General features: G+C 42.9%; 1 protein-coding gene across 1 annotated transcript; it reads left to right on the top strand.

The window, feature by feature from the left end:
* The first annotated feature begins 13,732 nt into the window (after positions 1 to 13,732).
* Positions 13,733 to 20,485, top strand: CCK (cholecystokinin). Its single transcript, XM_026094011.2, has 3 exons — positions 13,733 to 13,850; positions 15,099 to 15,356; positions 19,696 to 20,485. Exons 2-3 carry the CDS (start codon positions 15,101 to 15,103, stop codon positions 19,830 to 19,832), a joined length of 393 nt encoding a protein of 130 aa, XP_025949796.1. The 5' UTR covers positions 13,733 to 13,850; positions 15,099 to 15,100; the 3' UTR covers positions 19,833 to 20,485.
* Positions 20,486 to 24,387: the final 3,902 nt, after the last annotated feature.

The following is a 24,387-nucleotide window of genomic DNA, read 5'->3' as shown; positions in this document are numbered from 1 at the left end:
AACCCATACCTTTGAAATATTGAGTTAATTTCCAGTTATGCAATAAGTAACTGCTGAAAAAAATATTTTTACCCATCTCAGTTTTTGAAAGATACCTAATATTAATGAACTCCCTCTTTTTCACTTTTGGCGTATGCCTACACTGAGAAACTCCTTACATGTTCCTGCATAGTTTCTTGCCAACTAGCATTCACACATGGCCACTGAGAGCTCTTTGAAATGTTTATTATCTGTTGCTCCACAATTCAACTTACATTCCCATCTACATATAGGCAGCAATTCCCTGTATCTATGCTGTACAAGAGGAAAGCACATTTCCAAAGAGAAAGAGAAGACCAATTTAACTTGCTTCTTCCCACTTCCATTATTACAGACTTTACAACAAAGGGGTGAAGGTGCACAGTCTGCTCCTCATTTTTTCATTCACACGTAGGCACAATGAACTCTTGAAAAACGGTGTGATCTTAAGCATACATGGACTTGTGTCATCAGTACAAGAGGGATAGAGCAAAAGCAAACAATTAAGCTCTGTCAGATACTTCAGAGGATTCTCAGACATGGGATAAATTCACAGCTCTAAGTATATGAAATATTCATGTAGATACAATTACAAGAGATTCCATTATTTATCATGTCCAGGCATTCATATCCTGTTACAGAAAAAAACACTGATATTTTTACTACCTAGTCCAGGCCCTATCACAAACTAAACAAAGCAAAATGCCTGTGTGTATGGGAGAGCAAGAAATCTCATGCAAGTCATGTCTCCAATTTGCCTTGACATCACATGTTGACTCAGGCCTAATACAGGGGGCCTGATCCAGTAACAACAGACTTGAGCACCTAAAAATTATGCTTCATAATAATGTTTGACTAAATGATTCCTGGTTCCTGGAGTAGAACCTAAAACCCTCAGTGAGACAACTATCCTCCACATAGAGGTTATAATGAGTGTGGTCTGCAGTGGCCAGAAAACAGAGGAGGAAGCCACCTGAAGTCAGCATTGTATTGTTTTGAGCAGGCAAACAATGAACTACAAAGGACACGGATGCATTTTAAATTTTCTTCCTCCTAGAGGCTGCAGAAAGATGTCTCCTGTAGCTTGGGACCTAGGGCCCTTACCCCACTCCTGAAAGCTGATACTTACGGACTTTCTCTCAAAGCAGCGAAGCAGTGTTCACTTTTCTGAAGGGCAGCTAGAGGGGGAAATGCCAGTGGCAGAGGTTGTACCCATTTGTATGTAAGACAGCTAGAAGTAGGATCTGGCAGTAACACTCTTTCTTGTTAAACTTGTACCAGCAAATAATTTTCCAGATTCACTGAGCTAAGGAGAGAGAGCACGGTCAAGTGTTACGTTTCTTAACCATTACAGGGGAAAAAGCAAAGTACTATTCACTAGACAGAGAAATAACTACGCAAGACTAAAAGGAGACAACCAACTGCTTTTCTGGGGAAAAAAGATGGGCCCTAGCTGGCTACATCACCCGAGGCAAAACTAACCTGATCCTGGAAGATCTGTCACCCACTTCTCTCCTATCTTGTACCTTTCACAGTGTTAGCTGGTGATGTCAAATTACCTGTCATTTTCTCTCTAATCAGGCTGCTTCTAATAAAGCTGATTGGCAGGTCACACAAACAAGAGAAAGGTGAAGGAGACCTCCCATTTGACTTTAGAAGAAGTTCTGGGGTAACAGCCAGAGCAGCGAGACAAAAGCAAGGGAAAAGTGGAAGCTCTGCAGTAGAGAGCTGTGGGAATATTCACTAAAGCCATTTTGAGCACAGAAAATTTACAGACCTAGAGGTTTTCTGCTGTGGCATGTGACTCCCATATTCCATATTCAGAGGTGTTCAAATCTTTTGAAGGATATCTGCAACATCTACAGCTTTTAATGATCTTAAAAGGAATGTATAGGAGTGGATATGCTTTGCAGTGTAAGGTCTTACAGATAACTAATTGGATAGGGCATATGCTTAAGTTTGCTCCTAAAATGGCATAATGAAATACCCTATTGATTTCCTATGCTGTTGAGCAGTAAATTAGACTAAATGCATAATGCATGACACTATTTACACTGTATCTATCTTCCCAAGGAAGTACTACTTTTTGGAGAACACTTTCCAGTCCCCCATGTCTACAGGTCTGTCTTCTGAATATTGAATGTTTTTCTCATACAATTTTGTACTTGGAAGGAAACATCCTAAACCCCATCTTAACCATAAATGTCCTCAGGGGAATGGAAGAACAGATACAGCTAAAAGCCCAGCAAAACTTTTACAGTAACAAACACTGATGAACTGCAATGTTCTCTCCAACATTAGTATACAGTGGCATTATTACTGTCTGACACTTCTTCCGCTCAGGTATTGTGGTATTCTATAGAATATATCTGGCTAAGGCATAAAGCAGAGCCAACTCCTCTTTTCCATTATGCTCAACACTGAAACTATTATTCCATTGTGTAAATAATTTCACAGGCAATGTGGTCATGCTGCAAAAATCTTATTCTTGTTTGGAATATCTGTTATTCGTAGTCAAGGTTTGTGTGCAGCCTCCCATAAAAGATACTGGAACCCTGTTAGCATTTAAAACACCTCCAAATTAAAGAATGCCTCCAGAGATAGGGTTTTAGATGAGGTCTATTTCTATTTTTAACATTATGATAAACTAGATCAGGGAAAAATGTTCAAGCACCAAAGACTCAGAAGCCTCAGGCCCATTTTAACTTAGTCATCAGAATCAGAGCTCCAACATGTGTATGTCACTGTAGCGAAAGGCTTGTAGGCCCCTAATTCTCTACAATATTCTTAAAAATAACTTATTCCAGTCACATAGCAGCAGGCCTCAACAGGGCAAAATACTAATAGCAATGAAGTTGGTTTGAGGAATTGCCTGTTCTTCGATTTTGTTTTGAATACAATATTTAATACTAGACCTTGCAAATGGTCTGTAAAATTGAAACCTGTTTGTAAAGCTCTCATCTCTATAAACCTTTTCAGTGCATTTTCATGTGAAATACCTCGTATTCGCTGTAAAAACATAAATCGATTTTGGCATAGGAAAAACATACATATAAATTTTCTGCTTGAGATGAAAAAGGAGGAGGATGAGGAGAGAACCAGTCCCAAAGGCTACTTACTCCCATAGACTGAACTGCAAACATGGTGCCAAGGAAACCTCAGCTACTGCCTTCCTGCACACCCCCACACACTTGCACATGATTGCTTAGCCTTAAGGGAAATTTCTATCTGTCAGTATTCCAAAGGAGTAGGAATTGCCTCTTAATTAATGTATGGTCAAAAGGCTCTTAAAGAATTTTATATGCAAATTATGTTAGAAATACCAACAAAAGCAAGCATAAAACTATACACACTTTGGTTGCCTCCCAGAGTAGTTTGGAAAGATCCTCCTACGAGGATTGCTATCTGTAAGACTGTTGTATAGTATCTACAGCTACTGTAATCCTGACAAACCAGGTAGTACAGGAGGCATCAAACACCCTGTTTTGACATTAACTCCACTGAGGAACACCCACAGAGGGTTGCCAGCCTCCTCTTCCACTCTTGGTGGAGAGCTGATCCTTTGCCTCTAAAAGCAGAGAAACACTATCTGCTCCTGTTTTCAGGGGCAAATCTTTCAGAGTGGCTCTCTGCACATAGGCATTGTTTACTTTATCAAGGAGGCTCTTGGACACTACACACAAGGACTGGCATATTGTCCCACTACTGCTAACTGATACATCACAAGGATTAAAAAAACTACTGAGCTGCTGAAAAATGTAAGCCTGACTGAACAGACACCCGCATGTTTGAAAACCAAAGTAGTTCAGCCAAAATTGAACATCTTTCAGTTCATATTTAAGGTGCATATGATGAGCAGACATTTACCTCATTAAACCTGTAGTTCATTTGTCTCATACTTACACACTTTCTGTGAGCTTCAGAGTCCCCACCCAGGATGAAACACCGCTGCAATACACATGATGAATTGCTGCTTCTCTCCAAGGAGAGAGGTCATCAAGGGAGTTGTAGTTTAACAAATGGCATGCTCCATGGAGGAAAGCAGAAGTACCAATCACCAAAACTACAGCTTTGCTGAGGTACTGTAATATGTTTGATCCACATTTCAGGGCTTGAGCTGAAACACTGCTCACTATGAATGAGAATATCAGAATCAGACCGATCATAATCAAGGAAAGCAATAGAAAAATAATGAAAAACAAGGTAGAACATCTTGTATTTCTAGTAAGATAACATGATAATAATGAAATACAATGATTTGAATTTCTGTTAGTCTTATGTGAGCCTTTGCTTTTTGTTTGTTAGTTATGAAAATGTAAACAGATGAATTTTCACCAGCTAAATGAATATTCAGGAGTTACTCTATTTTCTTTTCAAAATGCAAAAAACACTACAAAGATCTATGTTTCAATTTAATTGTGCACTTAGAATAATTATCTTTAATGGTATTATTTAAAAATGAAAGAATTGGCTTTGAATAAATTCAAGATAGAGATTTATATTCATGAGTGAAGAACTTTTAAGATAAAACCAACAAACTACCCTGAATTCATCTCTCTGTTATGTTAAAATATGCCAGAAGTATTACATTATGATTAATCTGAAGGATTTGAGAGTATGTTGCTCATGACCTGAACTTTTCTATGAAGGGAATATCACAGAACGCCAACCCCTGTACTGTAATCAGTGGTATGTTAAACAAGAGTGTTGTTAGACCCAACACTATATGAGCAGAGATGAATATTTCAGATGAGATTATTCTGATTAAGTAACCAATAACTACTTAGCAGAGCCTACGTACGTACAAACAGTGGATGCTCTATTATATTGCCAGAACAAGAGGACAATGCATACAGCCCTAATAAAGTTGACAGTTACATCTGTTTTGTTGTCCTCCCACTGGCATTCTCTCCTGAAGAACATGCTGGTATGACTGTGTTCCCACACGGGTCACACTGGGAACCCCAGCATCCTTATGAACACCTATGCGTGGGTTAGGTCACAGGGGGTTCTACTGAATCCCAAAAAACAAGTACTGCGCATATGTCACCCAGCAGGCAACCACCACTACTGCCAGCCAGGTGGGGAAAGGACAGGACAAACAAGGACACACCGTGTCTGCCTGTATGACTTATTTCAGACTAAGATGAAGCAAAGGCAGAGGGGAATAACAAAAAAACAAAAAGAAGCAGTGTGAATTTCCATAACTCTGCCTTGAATAAGCATACACAGACAGAGGGACAGGAAGTGGAATCACTGTAATTCCCCATTTTCTGTAGTTACACACCTGACAATACCTTTTCACTATTGGCAACAGGTCCTGAGTAGACTGTAAATAAGCAAGCCACCATGTTACACCAGTGAAGTCATCAGTAATCCTGCTATTTCATTTCAAAAGAGTACAGTCAAGCCAGAGACAGCTCATTCCATCAACTTTTATCCCTATTTCCACAAATAAGTAATAATAGGTAAGTAGGGCAAGGACCTTGAGCCAGCTCTTACCCAGAGGAGACTTTTGATTGAGCTCATTTATTCGCTCTAAGAGCATGCTAAATAAATTACAACATCAGTATAGTGCTAAATAAAATATATATTAGTATTATCAAACGGTGAGCTTATGGCATTGCTGCCACATAGGACAATGTCATTAATGAGTCTTGTTAAATTTAAGAAGTCAACCTGAAAGCATATTTATTTAAATGCCTCATAAAGTTGTGGTCTTTCATGCCACATAGCACTGTGCAGAACTGCTGATTTTAAGTAATTTCGGTCTCTACTCTGAATATAATAATTTTTTTTTTATTTAGAAAATCCTAATTTAGAGACAGATAGCTAGAAACAATAAAAAGTAAGCGGCATATTGCAAGATTTGCTTGCTTCCAAAAAATGATTCCCCCTATATTTAGCTATACTATCTGGGTGATAATTCATTTCTGTCATGTCTGTTCTTAGTTCCCAGTGCTTTCAAAATGGATTTATACCTAATTAATCAGTAAACTGTCTTAATTTAGAAGTCTTCTGTTTTTTTCAAGGGAAGGTTCCCCCACCAAGGAGCAATTGAGATGTTTTCAAAATAGATGCCTGGGTTAACCATCTTTTTCCTCAGCCTTTGAATCAGTTGAGCTGGCTGAATCTATTTGACCTACTCTTAGAAATCACTAGGACTAGGGCTCAGACTGGAGGCTGTAAGGCAGTTACAGCAGTCACAGTGAGAAAAGTTCAGCTGTTTCTGAGCATGGAAATACTGGGCCACAAAAGGTTAAGAGTTAGACTACGGAGCCTCCTGGTTAATGCTTCTTTCCATCCTGATTTCTGGCATACGGCAGGTAACTACCTTGGTACATCCAAGCTATATTGCTGAGTAATCAGTAAAGCAGCAGCCTTGCTAGAAGTGGGGGATATTGACACCACTCAGTAGGTGATCCCTAGGACCTCCAAGAATCTCCCTTACAACACTCTTATATCAAATTCTGTACTACAGTCAGGGTTGTTTAAGCATGCCATCACTATTTCTTCATCTCATTCTAGCCATGCAAAACAGCTATGTAGCATCTACGCCTTCCATGGACATTTCTGGCACCTCTATTCAAATCAGAATTGTCAGAATAACAATTCATATTTCATACCCAAGTTAATTCAATTTGCTTCTACACCACGAAGTGCAATTTAACAGCAGAAGTGAAACAAGACTCCAGCTGTCCCATCCACTTATGTCTCAAACACAGGGCCTCTACCTCCTCTAAGAGACACTAGAAAAAAAAAAATTATCGTCTGCCCAGTCTGTCTAGTATCAAATTAGTTTCTTATTCTTAAATTCTGATTCAGACCTTTGCATAGATGAAAACATGCAAATGTATGGAAGACAAGAAGCTAAGATATTGTACTTCTCATTTATAGAACTCCCTTCTTGGGATTTTAAGCTGTTGAATGCTGATTAGTCAGACATTGCCCTTTTACAGAAGAGGACTGTGGGGTGAACAACATCTCCAGCAGTATTCTCTTATTGCCACACAGAGGAAAGATGCTTTTCTTCTGTGTTCAGGTGGCAAGGTAAGGAATACATCTGAAAAGTACAAAAGTATTTCCAAAAGTACAGTGTACTTCCCTTCTGTACTAGATTATTCTTATAATAAATAAATTAACATACACAGTGAAGTGTTTTCTCCTACATAAAAAGTAATATTAATTATACCATAAAATACAATCACTTAAAAGAATGCATAATCCCACCCATGTAAAAAGATTCCAGTATTTGTGAACACACATACTACTTTCACAGACAAGAGTGTTATCACAGCTGTTTTCTCAAAGAGTATCTGATGAAGCAGGTACTTCATGTCTGAATGGCAGACAACATAAGCTCTGCTTCAAACTTGTCTGAAGAAGGGCAAGGACTCTCTTGAGAATCATTACACATATCTAAGGTGTAACAGAGAGTGAAGAGAGGGTAAGAGAGGAAAGCTTAATCAGATTTTGAGTTTTAGACACATGAGTGCGACAAAGCCTGGGAAATCACAACCCTAGGATCTCAAAATAGCAAACAAGTTCAAATAACAAGCGTTCCTTATTAGTGTCACAACAAAGCAGTTTGGGACATATGTAAAGGTGTGCCATCCTACTCCTGCTAACAAATCACATGTGCACATGTTCATATAACTTCTGTCTTTACAGGAGCTTAAGCACATATACTTCACAGGATTAGGGGTTAAAAGCACACAGCTAGGAATGAATTCACATGCTTTAGGCACAGCTAGCATAGGAAGTCATTCTCTGCTTCCTTTTACACTGATATGTAACAGTTATTCCTTTTTTATTATGTGTTTTGTCCCATTTTTAAATTGAAATGCACATAGTAAAGTAACAAAGGTTAGACAATAGACATAAAATAATAGATAAAGGAAAGAGAAGACAAGTATTATATGCCAAACCATTCCACAAAGCAGGCACTAACCAGACTTCCCATTCTTCATGAGTGACTAATTACTGCACTTTCATTTTGTGCTTGTCAAAGTTAGCCTTCATCTTCCCATCTTTTCAAACACCACCATACTTCTCACAGTATTGCTGAAATCACAGAGAATTTATTAGAAACAAACACTTTACATACCTTTGTCATTTTTTCTAGTACTTTGATTCCCTTTTTCAATTTTCTGCTTGCACAAAAGCCTCTATCCTGCAGTCAGATTTGGAAAATACATAGTCAACTTCCACACAAGATCAGTTTGTTTTTTCACGGAGAAAAAGTGTCAAAAAAGAGAGTGATATGGGAATAGGTGATCTCCCTGGAAATGGATGACTCTGGATTTTTCGCTGTTTCACTTCATCATATATTCTTAAAACCATAGGGAACCCAATTTGGAATATCATGCAAAGAAGTTTCACAGTTAACCTATAGGAAGTCTACACAACAAAGTGTCTGAATTTCATAGAATAGAGGTTAAAATCTAATTGTCTAAACAATTCAGCCCTACTCCCAGGAAACGGGATCGTCCTCTTATTCTCCTTCTTCACACAACCATAGGATAATGTGCAATTCTAAGACAATGAGTGAATTTACATTAGCGTACGTAGTTTGTATCAGGAGTGCCCTTTGGAAGCAGATTTCCCGATCATTTCCACATATTGCTCTTTGGTTTGCATTGCAGAGCAGTCTTGGAGTATCCAGTCGGGACTCCCTTTGAATGAAACTGAAGTGGAAGATGGAAGCCAGGAATGCATCTAGTGCATTTCAAATACTTTCAGTCCCTGGAACCAGAGTAGGGCTAGTCCCAAGCAAAACCCCTGAAATGGAGACAGGGTGGTTCTTCAGTCCTCAGCACCAGCTCTACTGATCTGTTTCTACTGGACCCCAGGGTAGATTTGTTAGGTTGAGGCACTGCTCTGCAAAAGGAATTCAGCACTCCTAAGGCTGAGGTCTCAGACTTTTTGTAATTGCATGCAACACTCCTGGTCACTTTCCCAGGACCAGAATTTCTCCCTCAGTTTCTGAGGTGACTCCAAGCAGAGTTAATCTTCCTGTCAAGTGGGATGCAAATTCAGAAAGAAGAGACTAGAGGGAAAGCATTTAGGTCATTTGATAGAAACTACTGAATTAAAATTCAAAAGAATTTGAAAAAAGTCCAAAAATGCAATGGCTGAATCAACACACCCCAAAACAGTAGCAGAACAATGTGCTTTCTGTCTGAAAACGTATTCAAGGCTCCGTTTATACATCTATAATCCAGGCAGTTGGTCCAAATAATATATTCACTAATTTGTCTGTTAGTTCCAGAAAACTATACCATTCCTCTCCCTGCTATCCTCTGCTAATTCTTGCTACTTTTTCTAATGGCCTGGACTGCTGCTCCATCAATTACATAGAAAAAATAAATTTGCTCCAACACTGCAAAGCATATTACCCTTAAGTATCGGGGTCCAAAGGAAAGCAAAAAATACACTGCATAGTGATAATCAGAAAAGGACATAGTACTTAGAAAGGAAAAAATATGTTTCCTGTTAATCTCCTGGGCACAAGGTCTCCTCAGTCCCACAACATGGCCATCTGGCTTTATCCTTCACAGTCTAAATTCCCAGTATACCTATACTTGGCAGTATATTACTCCTTATTTAATATACAGCCTAAAAAGTATTAGAATCCAAAGCCATGCAATAACACACAATGAGACATATCCATATGTTTCCTTTTTGACTAAAAAGAAAAGGCATCAAACATAGGCATCACAAGTTGCTTTGCTGTCCATATGACAACCGTGCTGTTGCAAACTGCACAAGATAATACCATGAAAAATATATACTGAAGAGACAAAAGTCACATGCACATTGATGGAAATGAAGCACTGCACAGCACTTGCATGCTCACTAGTGTAAGGAAGAGCAGGGCATTTCCAAGCTCCTTGCCACTCTCTGCCACTCGCAGACCAGCTCTGCAGCAGAGAGATGGTAAGATGTTAATGCTCACAGTGCCTTGCTGCACTTCGCTATTGGCACTGGCCACCTCTCTTGCAGAACAGGCATAAGAAAATGTGTGCCCATCCCTCGGGGCTCACACTGACTTCCTGCTTCAAGCCCATCTCTGAGCTTCCCACCAGAACAGCTTATACTTAGCCACACATTCTCTTTGGCCACCTCTGCTACATGGGAGAAAACCCTTGGCAGATAAATAGACAAAGCAGTTGAGGGCAGAAATATCTGGACTGTGATGGGGGAAAGGGTGGAAAAGCTTTAAATCCTTTAACAGAGGCTTACCAGAAAACCAATTTTGAAAAGCCTGCAGCCTTTAAACTACACTGTCATCCAGCTGCTACCTCAGAGGTGCATCTATTTTAGTGATTTACTGCATTGCAGGGTTCTTGTTGGGTGTAAATTTGTTTTGCATCTATACTCGGAGTCTCTCAGTATTGCTCAAGCTCTGGTGCAATCAAAACAGTTTCCCTCCTGAGAAAGTCATGCCCAAGAGCAGCGCCCAGCTCGCCCCACTTGTATTGGAGGCACAAGACTCTCCTGCAGTTAACAGTCTACAGACATGTGGTGCAGGTCTAGGATGAGCAACTCATGAAAACTTGGGTCCTGGAACCATAACACATCACTGCAAATCAAACCCTGATTCTTTCCTCTTTGTGCCACATCAGTCAGTAATACACACCCTAAGCTTCCCCAGGCAAATAATGTCAAAGTCCTGTTATCATGTTATTCAACAGGCTTTCTATTCCCTTATCTGTCTAAAACAACGCTAAAATGCCAACTTGACACTTATTTACCATGAACTGGAAGTTTCACACCACCTCAAACTTTTACCAAAGAAAACGTCAATAAATCAGAAAACGATCTCTAAGGATTTTACATCCTAGTGTTAAGGTCCTCAGTGGGGAAAATTTAGTGTACAAAATCTATAACCAAAGTTATCATTTTTGATGGTGCAGTACTACTGACTTTAATAACCTGACATGATGCTGTAGCCTAATTTTATTCATACACCATGACGTCTAAATAGGAAAAAGAAACAGGGTTTTGCAAGTAGTATACGGGATCACGAGGGTAGAACGAGGCAGGAAATCTCATGCTGAACTTGCACTGTTGAGTCCCTTGGCTCTTTCATTGCAAACATAGGTATTTGACCAATTCAAGGTACAGCGAAAAAGCTGGTATATGATCTTTCAATAGCACAGAGATCCCATACAACTCTTATATGCATGTAAATGTCCAGCAGATATTCCTGTCTTCTCTACTTGATTTTGTATGCCATTAAGCATATTCTGATGTTGTTGCCCTGTATTTCCATGTGAACACACAGTTTAGTAAGCTTGGCTGCTCCCCTCCCTCTCCACACACAGACCTCTCTCCGTTCTTGTGGAGTCCTGCAGTTGCAAGGAACACTAATACGAAAACACAACCAAATCTGCAGCAACAGCTTTACAAACTTAAAATATGCAAATTCCATGGATGCCCTGCCCTATTGTGTAGTAAAATTCACTTGTCAAGAAATACACAACTTCTGCCAATCTGACTGGAACCAAAGGGAACCTTCTGAGGACTTCTACAAACATATACTAATAATTGAACTAATATTCCAAATCAGCTCTAAGTAAATGAACTCCTACAGTTTGTATTTGTTCACCCAGATAAACCTGTCAGATTAAATGTCTGGATTTATATCTATACCTCTGTAATATGAATTATGCATATGCATGTATTAGTAAGTTCTCTGTCTTTCTCTTCTATTAAGCTTTGAACTGGTCCTTTGGGAACTCATTATCTACAGTGAGCTTCCCAGGGATTTGATGTGACTCTACTAGAATTGCTATTGTCTTGTACCTTCCCAGAAAGATTGTGATACTTTTCCTAGGCACCTGCAGTTTGACCACTGACTATTTAATTGTCTAATAGCAGTGAGCATTTTTCCCACCAAGCCAAAATAGTATAATTGAGTTATCAGCAGTATTACTGGTTTATTCAAAGACAGAGCCATTAAACAAGCACATTTCACTAGAGCGAACTGCTGGAACTATTTCAGTGCTGTTCTCCTTTGCCCCGGCAATTCCACTTCAACTTACTTTTCTGTTTTCAAAGCAGGTTTTGGGTTTGGTTTGTTTTTTAACTTCTTTGGGGTGGCAACTTCACCCTGTGCTGGTGCTGATGTGAGAAGACAAAAAGCAGTCCACAGCTCAGCCAGGACATCCTGTTCAGTGACAAATACCCTGGTTAGAGGTTCAAACACAGTGAGAAAGAATGTGCACCACCATCCCCATCACCCCCTCATCCCACACCACCTCATCACTCCCAGTCCCACCACCATCCCCGTCACCTCCCACCCATCCCCATCCTGATCATCCCTGTCCCACCACCATCCCCATCCCCCTCGTCCACCCCCATCTCCATCACCCCCCCATCCCACACTCCCAGTCCCACCATCATCCCCATCGCCCCGGTCCCACCACCGCCCCCATCGCCCTGCTACTCTCCCCACCAAGGCTAGGCCACAACACCCCTCTCAGGCCGGCAGTGCTCCAGGCTGGGCCGGCAGTGTCAGCGGCTGCGCTCCCCACACCCCGTGCCCCAGGCGGGGACCCGGGCGACACGGGGAGCCGCGGGGTCAGGTCTGGGTGGGGACGGGGCCTGGGGGGCGAGGGAGCTGCCCCCGAGAGCGGCTCCGCGGCCCTTCCCGGCGCCCTGGGGCCGGCAAGAGACGGAGGCGGGCTCGGCTGCCCGCTGCCCGCTGCGCGGCTGCTTCCTGCCTCCGGATCTCTCCGTCTTCCGTGGATTTACCCCTCTCGCGCACGGCGGGCACCGGCGCTGGGGCGCTCCCCGCAGGCCGCTGCAGGAACAGCACTCCCGGCGGCGCCCCTCAGCCCCCTCGGCCCCGGCGGCGGGGGCGGCCCCGGGCGGCGCTGCGGGGGGTTAGCGGGCGGCGGGGTGGCCGCTGCTGCCGTTACCCAGCCCGGCCCTGCCGGGCTGCGCTGGGCGGGGGACAGTTTCCTCGCCTCAGCCGAAGGCGGCAGGGAGAGAGCGGGGCGGCCGAGGCCCCTCGGCAGTTTGCAGGGCTGGCGGGCATCGCTGCGGGACGGGGTGGGGGGGCAGGAGCCCCCGCTGTGGGCAAGGGGAGATGTCCCGGGGGGGGGGGGGAGGGTCGGCGCGGGGTGTTGCTCTTCCCACCTCGGGGCTCGGTTGCTTTTAGAAAGAAAAAGACGGCCGCCTCTCCCCGGGCGGGCGGGGAGGTCCCCGGGGCGGCGGCGGCCGTGGGGAGCGGGAGGATCCCCTGGGCTCAGCTCAAAGCCCGCTTCACAGCCCTGGGCTCCAAGAAGAGCTCGAACCTTTCCCCCAAAATAAACGCCGCGGCGCTCAGGGTGGACACCAGCCGCCCCCTCCCGCCCCGACCCCAGCTGGCCGCGCAGGAGCCGCCACCAGCAGCCTCCGGCCGCGGCGTTTGGGCTGAGGGAGGGAGCGGGGGGGGGGGGGGGGGGAATCCCTTGGGTTGGGTGTATTTTTCACACGTCCGGCCGCCAGGCAGCCTGGCTTTCCAGGCTCTTCTTTCCAGGCAGCTTCACCTCGGCGAGGGCTGAGAGCCAACGCGCCCGGTCGGGACAGCTAAAGCCCGGCGAGCGGCCGATGCTCCCACCGCCGCGCAACGGCGCCAACCGTCGCCGGGGAGGGGGAGGGGGCGCTCCGCTCCCCCCCGTGACGGGGCCCGGCCCGGGGCGGCGGGTGCGTCAGAGCTGTGCAAACAGGCGCCGCCGCCGCCGCTATTTAAGAGCCGGCGGCAGAAACGGGCCGGACTGCTGAGCCTGGGCGCACACGGCCTCGCTCCTCGGGTCTGGCCTCGGCGGCGTAGCGGGCAGGTAGGAGCGCCGGGACCCCCCGCCGCCTCAGGCGCCGCCGTTGCGGTGGCGGGCGCCAAACCGGGCTTTCTCCGACTTACTGGGGCAGCGGCTGTGAGGACATCCCGGTTTGCTGAAGGAGAGGAGTTCAGGTCCGGGGTGGTGGTGGAGGGGTGGAGAGGACTTAAACTGCCTTTTAGCTGGAGCGGCGCTTCGGCATTTCTTCGTTCGTCTGCTGCCTTACCAAAAGGTCGCATTTTCCGCATTGCAAGTATTTTCGGTCTAGTGTGTGCGGCGGGCGAGTGAACTTCGTTTTCCCTTCTTTAAAATTGCAAGATTGTTATTCAGTGTACTGTTCAAAAACTTAAATGATTCACAAACTTCCATGCAGGTAATTCATGTATATGTATAAATGGAAAGTAATCTTAGAGCATTAAATATTAGGTACCTTGTTTCTCTTATTAACTGAGAGCAATTTTTATGTTTCCGGAAGAAAAACCTGTTTCAGCTTATATAATCAAATAATCTAGTGAAATGACATCGTTTTTTCTAATATTTGTTTCTTTAAGGAAGCAGCAAAAAATATTCATTACTCCTGAATTCTGTTTTATATCAGGAAGAATATTGTTACACTGCACATTATTTCTTACTCCTGAACAGATTTTACCACCTCAACTGTGAGATTGAATGACTGGGGGCTTGATAGATTTTGTTTTTTCCTCCCATGGGAGCTTTCCTCCTCATTGTATGACAACATAAAGCCACTTGAACACTGAAGTTCAAGCCAAAGAAGGGTTGCTTGAAATAAAGACTCTTTGTAAAACTTTTCAAAATTGAGTATTTGCCATAACGGCAGATTTTAACACAACAGCAAAATCCTGGTGTGTTCTAATCCTGGGATTTTCCTCAGAGCTGGATGTGTGTCTCTTATGTTTTAGTGAAACGTAGCTTCCAAAAAAAAGAAAAGCAAGTAAGAATTGAGTAGATTGAGGAGACATAGCATATAGCACAGTGAATTGGTTTTATCCCTTTCTGTGTCGCCTAACAGCCCACAGATGTGTCTGCCCCTTTCCCAGGGATATTTAACTATTCATGTACGTGTTTTCCAGCTTAACACTGATCCCACAGTTATCCCTCTTAAAAATCCAACAAACAAACAAACTCCTCAGTTTGCTCAGAAACCATCACCTTCAAAGAATGATGAAGGTGAGAATAACGTAAAATGTAGCATATGTGGTCATTCTAACCCTTGGTGCCTTTTCTCTTCAGCAATGTACGGTGGTATATGCATCTGCATGTTCCTTGCTGTGCTCTCGGCAAGCTCTTTCGGACAGCAGACTACGGGCTTGCACAATGGAAATCCACTGGCTGCTGAGCTTGAGCAGAGCTTGACAGAACATCACCGACACGTCCGCACCCCTTCATCCACTGGCCTGCTGAAACCTGTCCCACGGCTGGATGGAAGCATCGACCAAAGAGCTAACATCGGTGCTTTGCTGGCCAAGTATCTCCAGCAAGCCAGAAAAGGTACTGGTAATATCCTCCTTCCTGTGCTGCTTCTGTGTCAGTGGAGTTTTATTCAGAGATATCTAGATGTTAAGGGAACCCTGTCATCATCTAGCATGAATTACTACAGAAGATACGATGTAGATTTTGCCTAGTTATTCCTGAAGTAGAGAGCATTCTCATTCTCTGTTGTTGTAAAACTCTGCCAAAAAGATTTGTACATAGCATCCACTGACTGAGGGCTGGGTACAGGTAACAGGAAAACTTAACCTACCTGTCAGGTTCTTTTTTTTCTTATTATTTTCACAGCCTTATAATTGTTTTGGTATGTTTTGCATCATATTTTTATCTCACCCAAAATCTAGTAATTGCATTTTATTGAAACTTTTTCATATAATTGACCTCCCTCCCTTTTTTAAGTTAGGAGAGTGGGAAAGCTTTTTTGTGGCTAAATACAGACCAAATGGCTGATTTTACCTCGGCTAGAAATATCCACAGCAGGGAAATCTTCTGAGTATTGGACTTTCCGTGTAGTTGTTCCCGGAGGAGGTTACAAAAGTGTGCAAGTTTTTGAAAGATCAGGACTTGCATTCATGAACACAATGGCTAAAAGCAGTGGTAAATAAAAGCATGTTGCTTCAAAATGTGCCAATTCCTATGAGGTTTTGAGTCCCAGGCCACCTGGGAGTACAACAGAATCTTGCAATTACTTAAAAGCCTCCATGGCACTGCATTTGTAACAGGAGAAAAAAATAAGAACAGTGGAATTTGAGGGCTTGATTTTTACCGTGTGATGTATTAGTTATTTAAGGAAGAAACTGTATTACATACATGAGCTAGCTAGGGAAAGAATAAAGCTGTATAATAAGTATGTATTTTACATATATATAAGTATATATTTTACATACACACAAACATATGCTGTCTGTGCTATTAGAGATGATGGATCAGAATTGTTGCATATAGTTCCCCATTGAAACTCCCCCCAAAAAGACATTTTCCCATTTGAAGCAACTGATCTGTGTATAGCTTTGTATCTGAATAGAGTAGCACTGTGGGCAGCCTAATAGCTGTGGACTCCATGGGAGAAAGATGGCTGCCAACCTCAGCAAAAGCCACCACACCACTTGTGGAGTTACACAAATCTTGTTTACTTGCTATAGCTTCGGTCTGGTCTATCCCTGGTCTTGCAGGGAAAAAGGACATACTAGAAGCATAGAAGGCTGAAGGGTGAGGTAGTAATTATGATGACCTGGATATATGGACATTGTATCCATATGGACACAGTTACTGCACTCACAGACCCAGACTGTGTTTAGGATGAAGTTCACTTTATATAAGCAATGGCTTTCTCCTCTCCTGTCTCTCCACGTTACTTTGTGCAGTTCATTTCATCCTCCCCTCCTGATAGCCTCAGTGCTGATCCCTGCACTAGGCAGAATCCCTTTTTTATTTTTGAAGGAGGTCTGCAGTTAAGAGATGTTGCATGCATTTTATACTTATGTGTGCTGGCATACACACTCATTTATATACATAGGGCATGATCAAATTAGAAACTGAGAAAGAATCACTTTGTATTCTGAGAGACTTCATCTCATGTTAGCAATTCTAACCATGTCTGTTAAGGAACTCATTTTAGCAGTTCACCTCTACTAATAGAAAGGCAATTCAGATACAAAGTTCTAAAATTTGGTGCTATAGTTAAAGGTGTTACTGAATAAGAATCTTTTTACAGGAGTCTGCAAAGCAGAATCTTCATCACCTTTCTCCAGCATAGTCATTGTCACTCATCTACATGGAAATTGAACTCCTTATTCTAGTTTATGTGGCCTCTTAAATTTCTGGCTGACATTTCCAAATAGCTTAAATGGATGAAGTAAAAAAGCCATTTTGGATATTTTTCTAAGTATTATGTAAGGGAGAATTTCTTGCATTCATGTTTGTAGATATATATAATTAAGCCTACAAAGATGCTGTTAGCAAATGATGGGATTCTTGTGACACTGCTAAGCTAGTTGGATTCTGACTTGCAAATAAACTTGCTAGTAGAGAAGAGACAAGAGTCATAGGGACAAAGAAGTATATATTTAACTTATAACAATGCATATAGTGTCCTGTCAACTGTGTTACAATCAAAACATTGTTATGTTCCCATTTAGCACAAAGCCTCTCAGCAACACTTTAGAAATCTCTGTAAGACCTGTCTGTTATATTAGTCACTTTTGACCCCCTGTCCAAATCATAATACGCACTAGAAATTTTCATTGAGGGGGGAAAAGAGAGAACATTTGCTAGTGTTCACAGTTATCAGTGATGATATTTGGCTTTGTGATTAATAGAAAGGCTGATTTTAGCCAATATTTCCAGTGATAACAGTGAGAGTTAAATTCTCTCAAGACATTAAGGTTATACGGAAGCATCTTTGCCCAACTGCTACAACTTTGAAATTGTTTGTCTTCTGTGGATACAGCAGAATCAACATGCCTTCTTCAGTGATTTGAGGAAAGATAATTAAGGTGCTGTTAAGGAATTCATTTTGTTGTGTATGACCCCTAGCTTTCAATTAACTTCATCTGCAGGCTTTACAGCATGAATCTGGCACCATGTAGATGAGACATAGTAGCTGTCAAGTCAGCAATGCACACATTTAGTATCCTCTGAGGAGCCCTTGCCAAGCCAGACCATAATGGCACCAGGGGAGCTGTTACAGCCCACAGGTCACTGCAGGCTCAGAAGCCTCTTAAATACCAACATCTGAGTGATGGTTTTGCTCTGTCCTAGCACAGCCGACTATAGTGCCAAGAAGCCATTCTCATAAACTTTAATTACGTATTCTAAATTATGTATGTGAATTTCCTGGCTTTTGAAGGCTTAATGGTAGACAAATGTTCTTTCATAGAGATATTTTTTGCCTTTTTTTAAATATCTAAAACATTGCAGTTTCAGTTTTATGCCACTTACTTTTTACTCTCCTATCCCTCTGCAGCCACCAAGAAAGCAGTGTGGGTTTGTTCATTTTTTTAAATGAATTATCTTCATTAGAAATCATTTTATGACAAAACCTTTGAAATATAAAAGCACAGAGTCAGCACAGACTCCTTCAAAACATAAGAAAGTGTAAGCAAGACAACTGTATGGATTTGGATTTGTGGCCTTCGGCCTGGGCTTTTTTTTTCCTTTTTGATCAGTTTAAGTACCTTTCAAGCCTTGGTCTGAATTAAATATTCCTAATCTCTTGAACCTGTTCCTCTTCCTCACTCAGGACTTAAGCTTATCTTAATTGTTGGCATATGTTAATTTTCACAGTTTTACAGGAGCACAGAGAAAAGTAACCTTTCCCCCCATTTTTAGTTACATAATGTGATGATATCAAGATGGAACATGACTTTTCTTTTTTGAAGTATAAATCCCCCTTGCAAATAATTTGGGTCTTGCATCTCCTTGGTGCCCTAAACAAGAATAACAGACTAAGGCAAGATTGAAGATCAGCATCCAACACTGCTGTGAGAGAAGTTGCACAACCTGTAGATAGGTAATGGAAGTTTCACTGATACAGTAAGCCACGTGTGGGGATGTCAGTCAGCAACAGCATCTCTAGCTGTAAATTCCAGCCACAACCTTCTCAGTTTCAAGACTGTCCCCACTTCTCTGCAAAATCTGGGATTCCTAACTACCCCACTTGTACTAAAGTTGCCTTATAGGAGCTCCTGTGCTCGTATTTACTGCTCTTCAGGTAAGACGGGGCTTTGTGGAGGAGTCCTGACTCAGACCTGAGTCTGCTCTCAAGCAGAGTTATTTTCACTCTGGAACATTCCTCCCATTACTAGCAAACAGGGGTGTGATCTTGTAGCAAGAGCAAGAAAGTCTGGACTTTCTTCATCTTTCTAGTGAGGTAGCAGAGAGAAGGAAACAAGGAGAAATGCACCCACGTTCCTCCCCAGCAGCCTGGAGCAGACAGGGAGACAGTGCTCCCCTCCAGGGAGCTGTAGAGAAGACCAGCAGTGCAGCTCCTGCTGCTACTTTCTTTACTACTGCAGGACGCTCCCTGCAGTAACAGAAAGATGCTGCAAGTTCTCTGCACTGTTTTCAGTTCAGAAATGATACATGCCAGAAACAAATCTCTGCTTGGTCCATTTTCCATTTCACATAAAGAAAACAATCACTTTCAGGACTTTTCTTATAATGTTTCTATGACATTTTCCCCAGCGATGTGACAGTACTGTTATGTGGTCTGTGTAAGTCAAGTGGTTTCGACTATTGCATGCCAACATCTGTAACAAATACAAAACAGATCAGAAAATGGATGAACCTGAAAAACATGTCCAATTATTTGCTCCTCTCCCCATCTCTTCTTCTTTAGGTCCCACTGGAAGGCTCTCAGTTATGGGAAACAGGGTACAGAGCATTGATCCTACACATAGGATAAATGACAGAGACTACATGGGCTGGATGGATTTTGGACGCCGCAGTGCTGAAGAATACGAGTACTCCTCCTAAAGAAATGCAAACTACAGCAACAGGGGAAAAAAAATCACACTCCCATGTCTTTACAGAAGGAGAAATTAATTTGTTGTCCTCTTTAAATCAGTGTTTTGAAATATTATGTACTTGATGTAAATTTGTCTGTAAGACTATACAATGCAATATATACATATGCAGAATTTTCCAGAAAATGTTTTCTTTCTTCTGTGGTTTCTCATACACTGATATTGTATTAAAATAATTTCACTTATCCCTTCTTGTCCTGCCACCGCACATTGCTGGGTGTCTTACAATAAAGAGAGGCAGGAAAATGCCTTCATTCTGCAATGTAAATATATTCCATGTGTTAAGTAGTCAGATGACTGAGCCCCTTTATAAAGAAATCTTGTAATAGTCATGGTAGTTGTGAACTCTAAGGAGAACTTATCCAAATATAAATACAGTAGCACAATATTGCCAGAGAAAGCCAACTGTCTTCATGGTAACCCCATTTGTAAAGGACTGAGCTACATACCAAACCCACAAGTTTGTAGTTAATAGTGTTAAAACTAAAAGAAGCAGCATAACAATATATTTCACCTTCTTGACTTATTTATTTTATATTGTGAACTAAATGTGAAAATTCTGCTCACAGCTACAAATCATGGAATAAATAGAACATTCCTTGCCTTGCGGTGAGTTGAACCTTCCTTTGTGGGGGGGGGGGGGGGTGAGGAAAACTTCATTAAAACAGCAAAAGCTGATTGCAAGGGATGGGGAGGAGGCACTGGAGTAGAGTAGTCACAGGAAACAGTTGCTCCCAGGTCTCACAGAGGCAGCCTGGGTTAGCTGTGTCCCACCTGTGTGGTGGGGGGAAGGAGGGCAACATCTCTTTCCTGACAAAAAGCTGGGCAGAGAGCTCCACACTCACAGCCAGAGAGTAATCTGTGCTTGTCCTCAGCCAGGTGCAAAGCCAGCAGAGCCCAGGGAGATGCTGTCCGTGAGCCCTCTTGCAGTTGCTCTTGCCTGCTGGAGAAGTTTTATATGCACTCTCCTCCTTTACCCCAGCAGCTGCTTCTCATGGCTAAGGAATTCCCTGGATTAAAAAAAGGTGATTTTGATTCACAGAATTTCTCCTAAATGTGTGAATTAGTAAGAGGGGCTTAACATCTTCATGTTCTGAAAAGCATGTGCTTGCCAAAGGAAAGAGAGAACACAATATCTCAGTAGCTATTTCTACAGCAGTTAGTAGAAAAAACAATGTACAGAAAATGATAGAAAACAATTAGACTAAAGCAAAATTCTACCAAAACCAAGAAGGCTGGAAAACAAAACAGTTATGCCAACTGCTGAGCACAGCAAAACCAATCAAGACATTCTGGGGAGTTGTTCCTAACACCAGCTGAGGCACCACCAGCAGACAGCATTGTAAAAATTTGCAATGCGACAAATACTTCAACAAATGGTAATAGAGAATTTTCTTGTTTAGTAATATCAAATCTCTCTTTTGGGGTCTCTCATCTTGCAAAACCAGTGCAACTGCTCTTCTGTATGAATTTTTCTTCATCTTAAGCTCCTTCCAGTCAACCACCTTCCAAGCCGCCTATTCTGGCTTTTCTCAGTTCCTTTCCAAATATAATGAGCCTGTAAATACCTGAATGCTCTCCTTACTTTTGATTATTGCCCATGGGAGAACAGTTCAAAACTCCCATTTTTTTCCCAACACTTTCAAACAGGAGATTAAAACCAATTAAATATTTTTTAAAAAAAGGAAAACACAAACTAGTGCATACATTAAAACACTTCCCACCAAAGTGGTGGGTTTTTTTTAAAGCAACTTGGGGGGAAAACTAGGCTAATATTTTACTTTTTATTAACTTAATGACAGGAGTGTTTAAGCAACACTAAAAAATGTTTCTATCCTTGGTCTGTTTCTTCAAAGAATGTAATATGGGGGGGGGGGGTTATTAATCTAAGGTCATTACTGGAGAATGTCAACATTAGGAAAAAACCTGTGGTTTTATTCTCCCTCTCATTCCCTGCAGGTGGTAGAGTGGAGCGGCAAAGGCAGTAACACATCTTTTCCTCCTATTCGTCTCTTCTGAAAGTCACCCAAGATGCCCATGAACGTGAAGGGTCCCGCATGCAGCCAGCTGACCATTTTGGGGGCTTTCACAAGCCCCTCTGCCACAACGGAGGGATCTCCCTGTTCCCGCTGCGTGCACAAGCCTTGCTTCATCACCGCACTTCACACGAGGCTTTCGGGTAAGAAGAGCCCCACGGCCCTGTCTTTGGCAGTGCAAAACTCCTGCCACAGGGGTGAAGGCTGGGTCCCCAGAGCAGCTTGCGGGAAGTTAACAGAGTTGGGCCATTCTGTACTGCCAACAGGTAAATCACTTCCCAGGCACCTTTCCCATGTACAAAATAACACCCCAACCCCTGCTAAGCATCCACTAATGTTGCTTTTGACCAAACATTTGCTCATTTTAAATCTTGAAAACGGCAATTTTGGAAGAAAATGTTTTTTCGTGAAAGCTACTTTCTTCCTATCATGCCATTGCAAGCAAAGCTTGTCTGGGTTTGAAAGTGATTAAGACAGAGCACTATTTTCTTTGCCAACCCACTGACAGTGTGACATTTGCATGTAATCACATTTGCCGTGTTTCCTGGATGCTGGAGAGCGTCAGACACAACCTGGTCTAATTTTTTTGGTTTTTTTCAGCCACTGTGCATGCCACTTTTAATATTTAAGCTGTGCCAGCGCTGTAAAATAGGCAAAGGGAATAAAGCAACTTGCAGTGATTCACCTGGAATCCAAATGAGGATTTACAACATACTGAATTTAATAACTTCTTACTTATTAAAGTCTTCATAAGAGACTATGATAAAAAACACTACTTCTCTTTCACTGAATTTACCCAAATTAGTCTGTATGATCAAAACAGGCCTTACACTACTTGTTCTAAGAAAGCCAAATACCTCAGCGAATGCACACTGTGAAATGAGTGGGACTCCCTGGAGCTGTGGAAATAGAGCATTTAAGAGTGCTGTGATGTACCTACATTCCCATGTTGTAGCCTCCGTCCACGGTTCAGTGAGGATCATTCACAGCCCACGCGTGTATTAGCAGCAAGGCAGAGCTTTATTATTTCCCCCTAAGAGAGAGTCATCACCACCTGAAACACAGGGATTAAGATTTAGGAGTCTTCAGTCCAGTCTTTGCCATCATCTTCCCTGATGGTTCTGGCCAAATCTTTCACCCTCTCTGCAACACAGCTCGGTAGCGGTCAGCCCTCCTTTTGGCTCTTGCGTATGACATTTGCTGTATTAAAAACAGAAGTATGTTTGAGAGAGCTGCCCCATCCCAGATGAAAGCCCAGAGCACCCAGCCATGGTTATGCTTCTCCCCAGGAGCCCCCTAAGATCCTGGCAGTGAGTGCTCAGCTGTATTTCTGCATCTGCATCCCTGCTGGCAGAGGTGGTCATTTCATTTGGATGTTTTTCCCGTGTCCGGGCTTTAGCCAGTCGGTACTGGCAAACAGGGGCCCCCTTCTGACCGGACTTTGAAATAAACTGTCAAAATGTAAGCGCATTTTGCAGACAGCCTGAAGCTGCCAGTCTCCGTAACCTGCGTGTGGACGTGCCTCTTGGATCAACCTGTCTCTGAGTCTTCTAGCAGAAAACCTCACCTGGGCAGGTTTTGCAGTGCCTGGCCCTGATAAACCTGCATGGAGGTGCACCCCAAGGCAATGCAAAGCTGCAAAATCAAAGCGCCTGCTCAGATGCGGCAGCTTCAGGGAGTGGGCATGTGGGGCAGGGAGAGGTTCAGGTTTGCAATTTTGGATCTACAGGCCTAAAATCTGCCCTGATTCCCTCTTTGCTACTTATAACCCTGCTCAGAACTAACACACGATCTTTGAGACGTTGCTGAGATGCAGACTAGGAGGTTCAGCAGTACCTTCAGTGCAGGGAACGTCTTCCTCATTCTCACTCACAGGAGCAACAGTTTGGGGGCAATAGCAGGAATCATCGAAATACACGGAATTGTCCCATTACAAAATAACACTGTTCCTGGAGGCAGGGAGGAGCAGGCTGTAAGTGACTTTGTGAAATCCTCCTGCTCCTAAAAATCAGTCACCCCTCTGGGTGCAGAAGACATTCTCAAGATGCAGAAAGGCTGTAAAAGCTGCCAAGGCACCGTTCAGCTTCCGGCTGCTGGAGGTGCTGGCTGGAGGTAAAAGGGGGGGGGGGGGGGGTCAGCAAATCTGTGAAACTCCATCAGCCCTGGTAGCTGTAATGCTCATCGGGCCATTAAGGAATACCACCCCCAGGCTGCTCTATTTTAACCCAAAGGAGGTGTCAGCTTCAGAAATGGAGCGCCTGCAGCTGTGGTATGTTGTGCTCCCTGAGTCCCGTGAAGGCTTTGGGCTGAGAAGTGCTGTGGTTTCACCATGCGCTGCGCTGGCAGTCACACAGCCTCCCCGCGCTTGTCTGGGAGGTGAGTTTACTAACGTTGCCAACTTCCCGACATACTTTATTGAGCCTCGCTCAAACGCGTCCCTATGGAAGTACGTTTGTAGGGGCTAAATTA

Source organism: Dromaius novaehollandiae, chromosome 2 (assembly GCF_036370855.1).
Source record: "Dromaius novaehollandiae isolate bDroNov1 chromosome 2, bDroNov1.hap1, whole genome shotgun sequence".
NCBI lineage: Eukaryota > Metazoa > Chordata > Aves > Casuariiformes > Dromaiidae > Dromaius > Dromaius novaehollandiae.
This window is presented reverse-complemented; position numbering and strand designations above follow the sequence as displayed.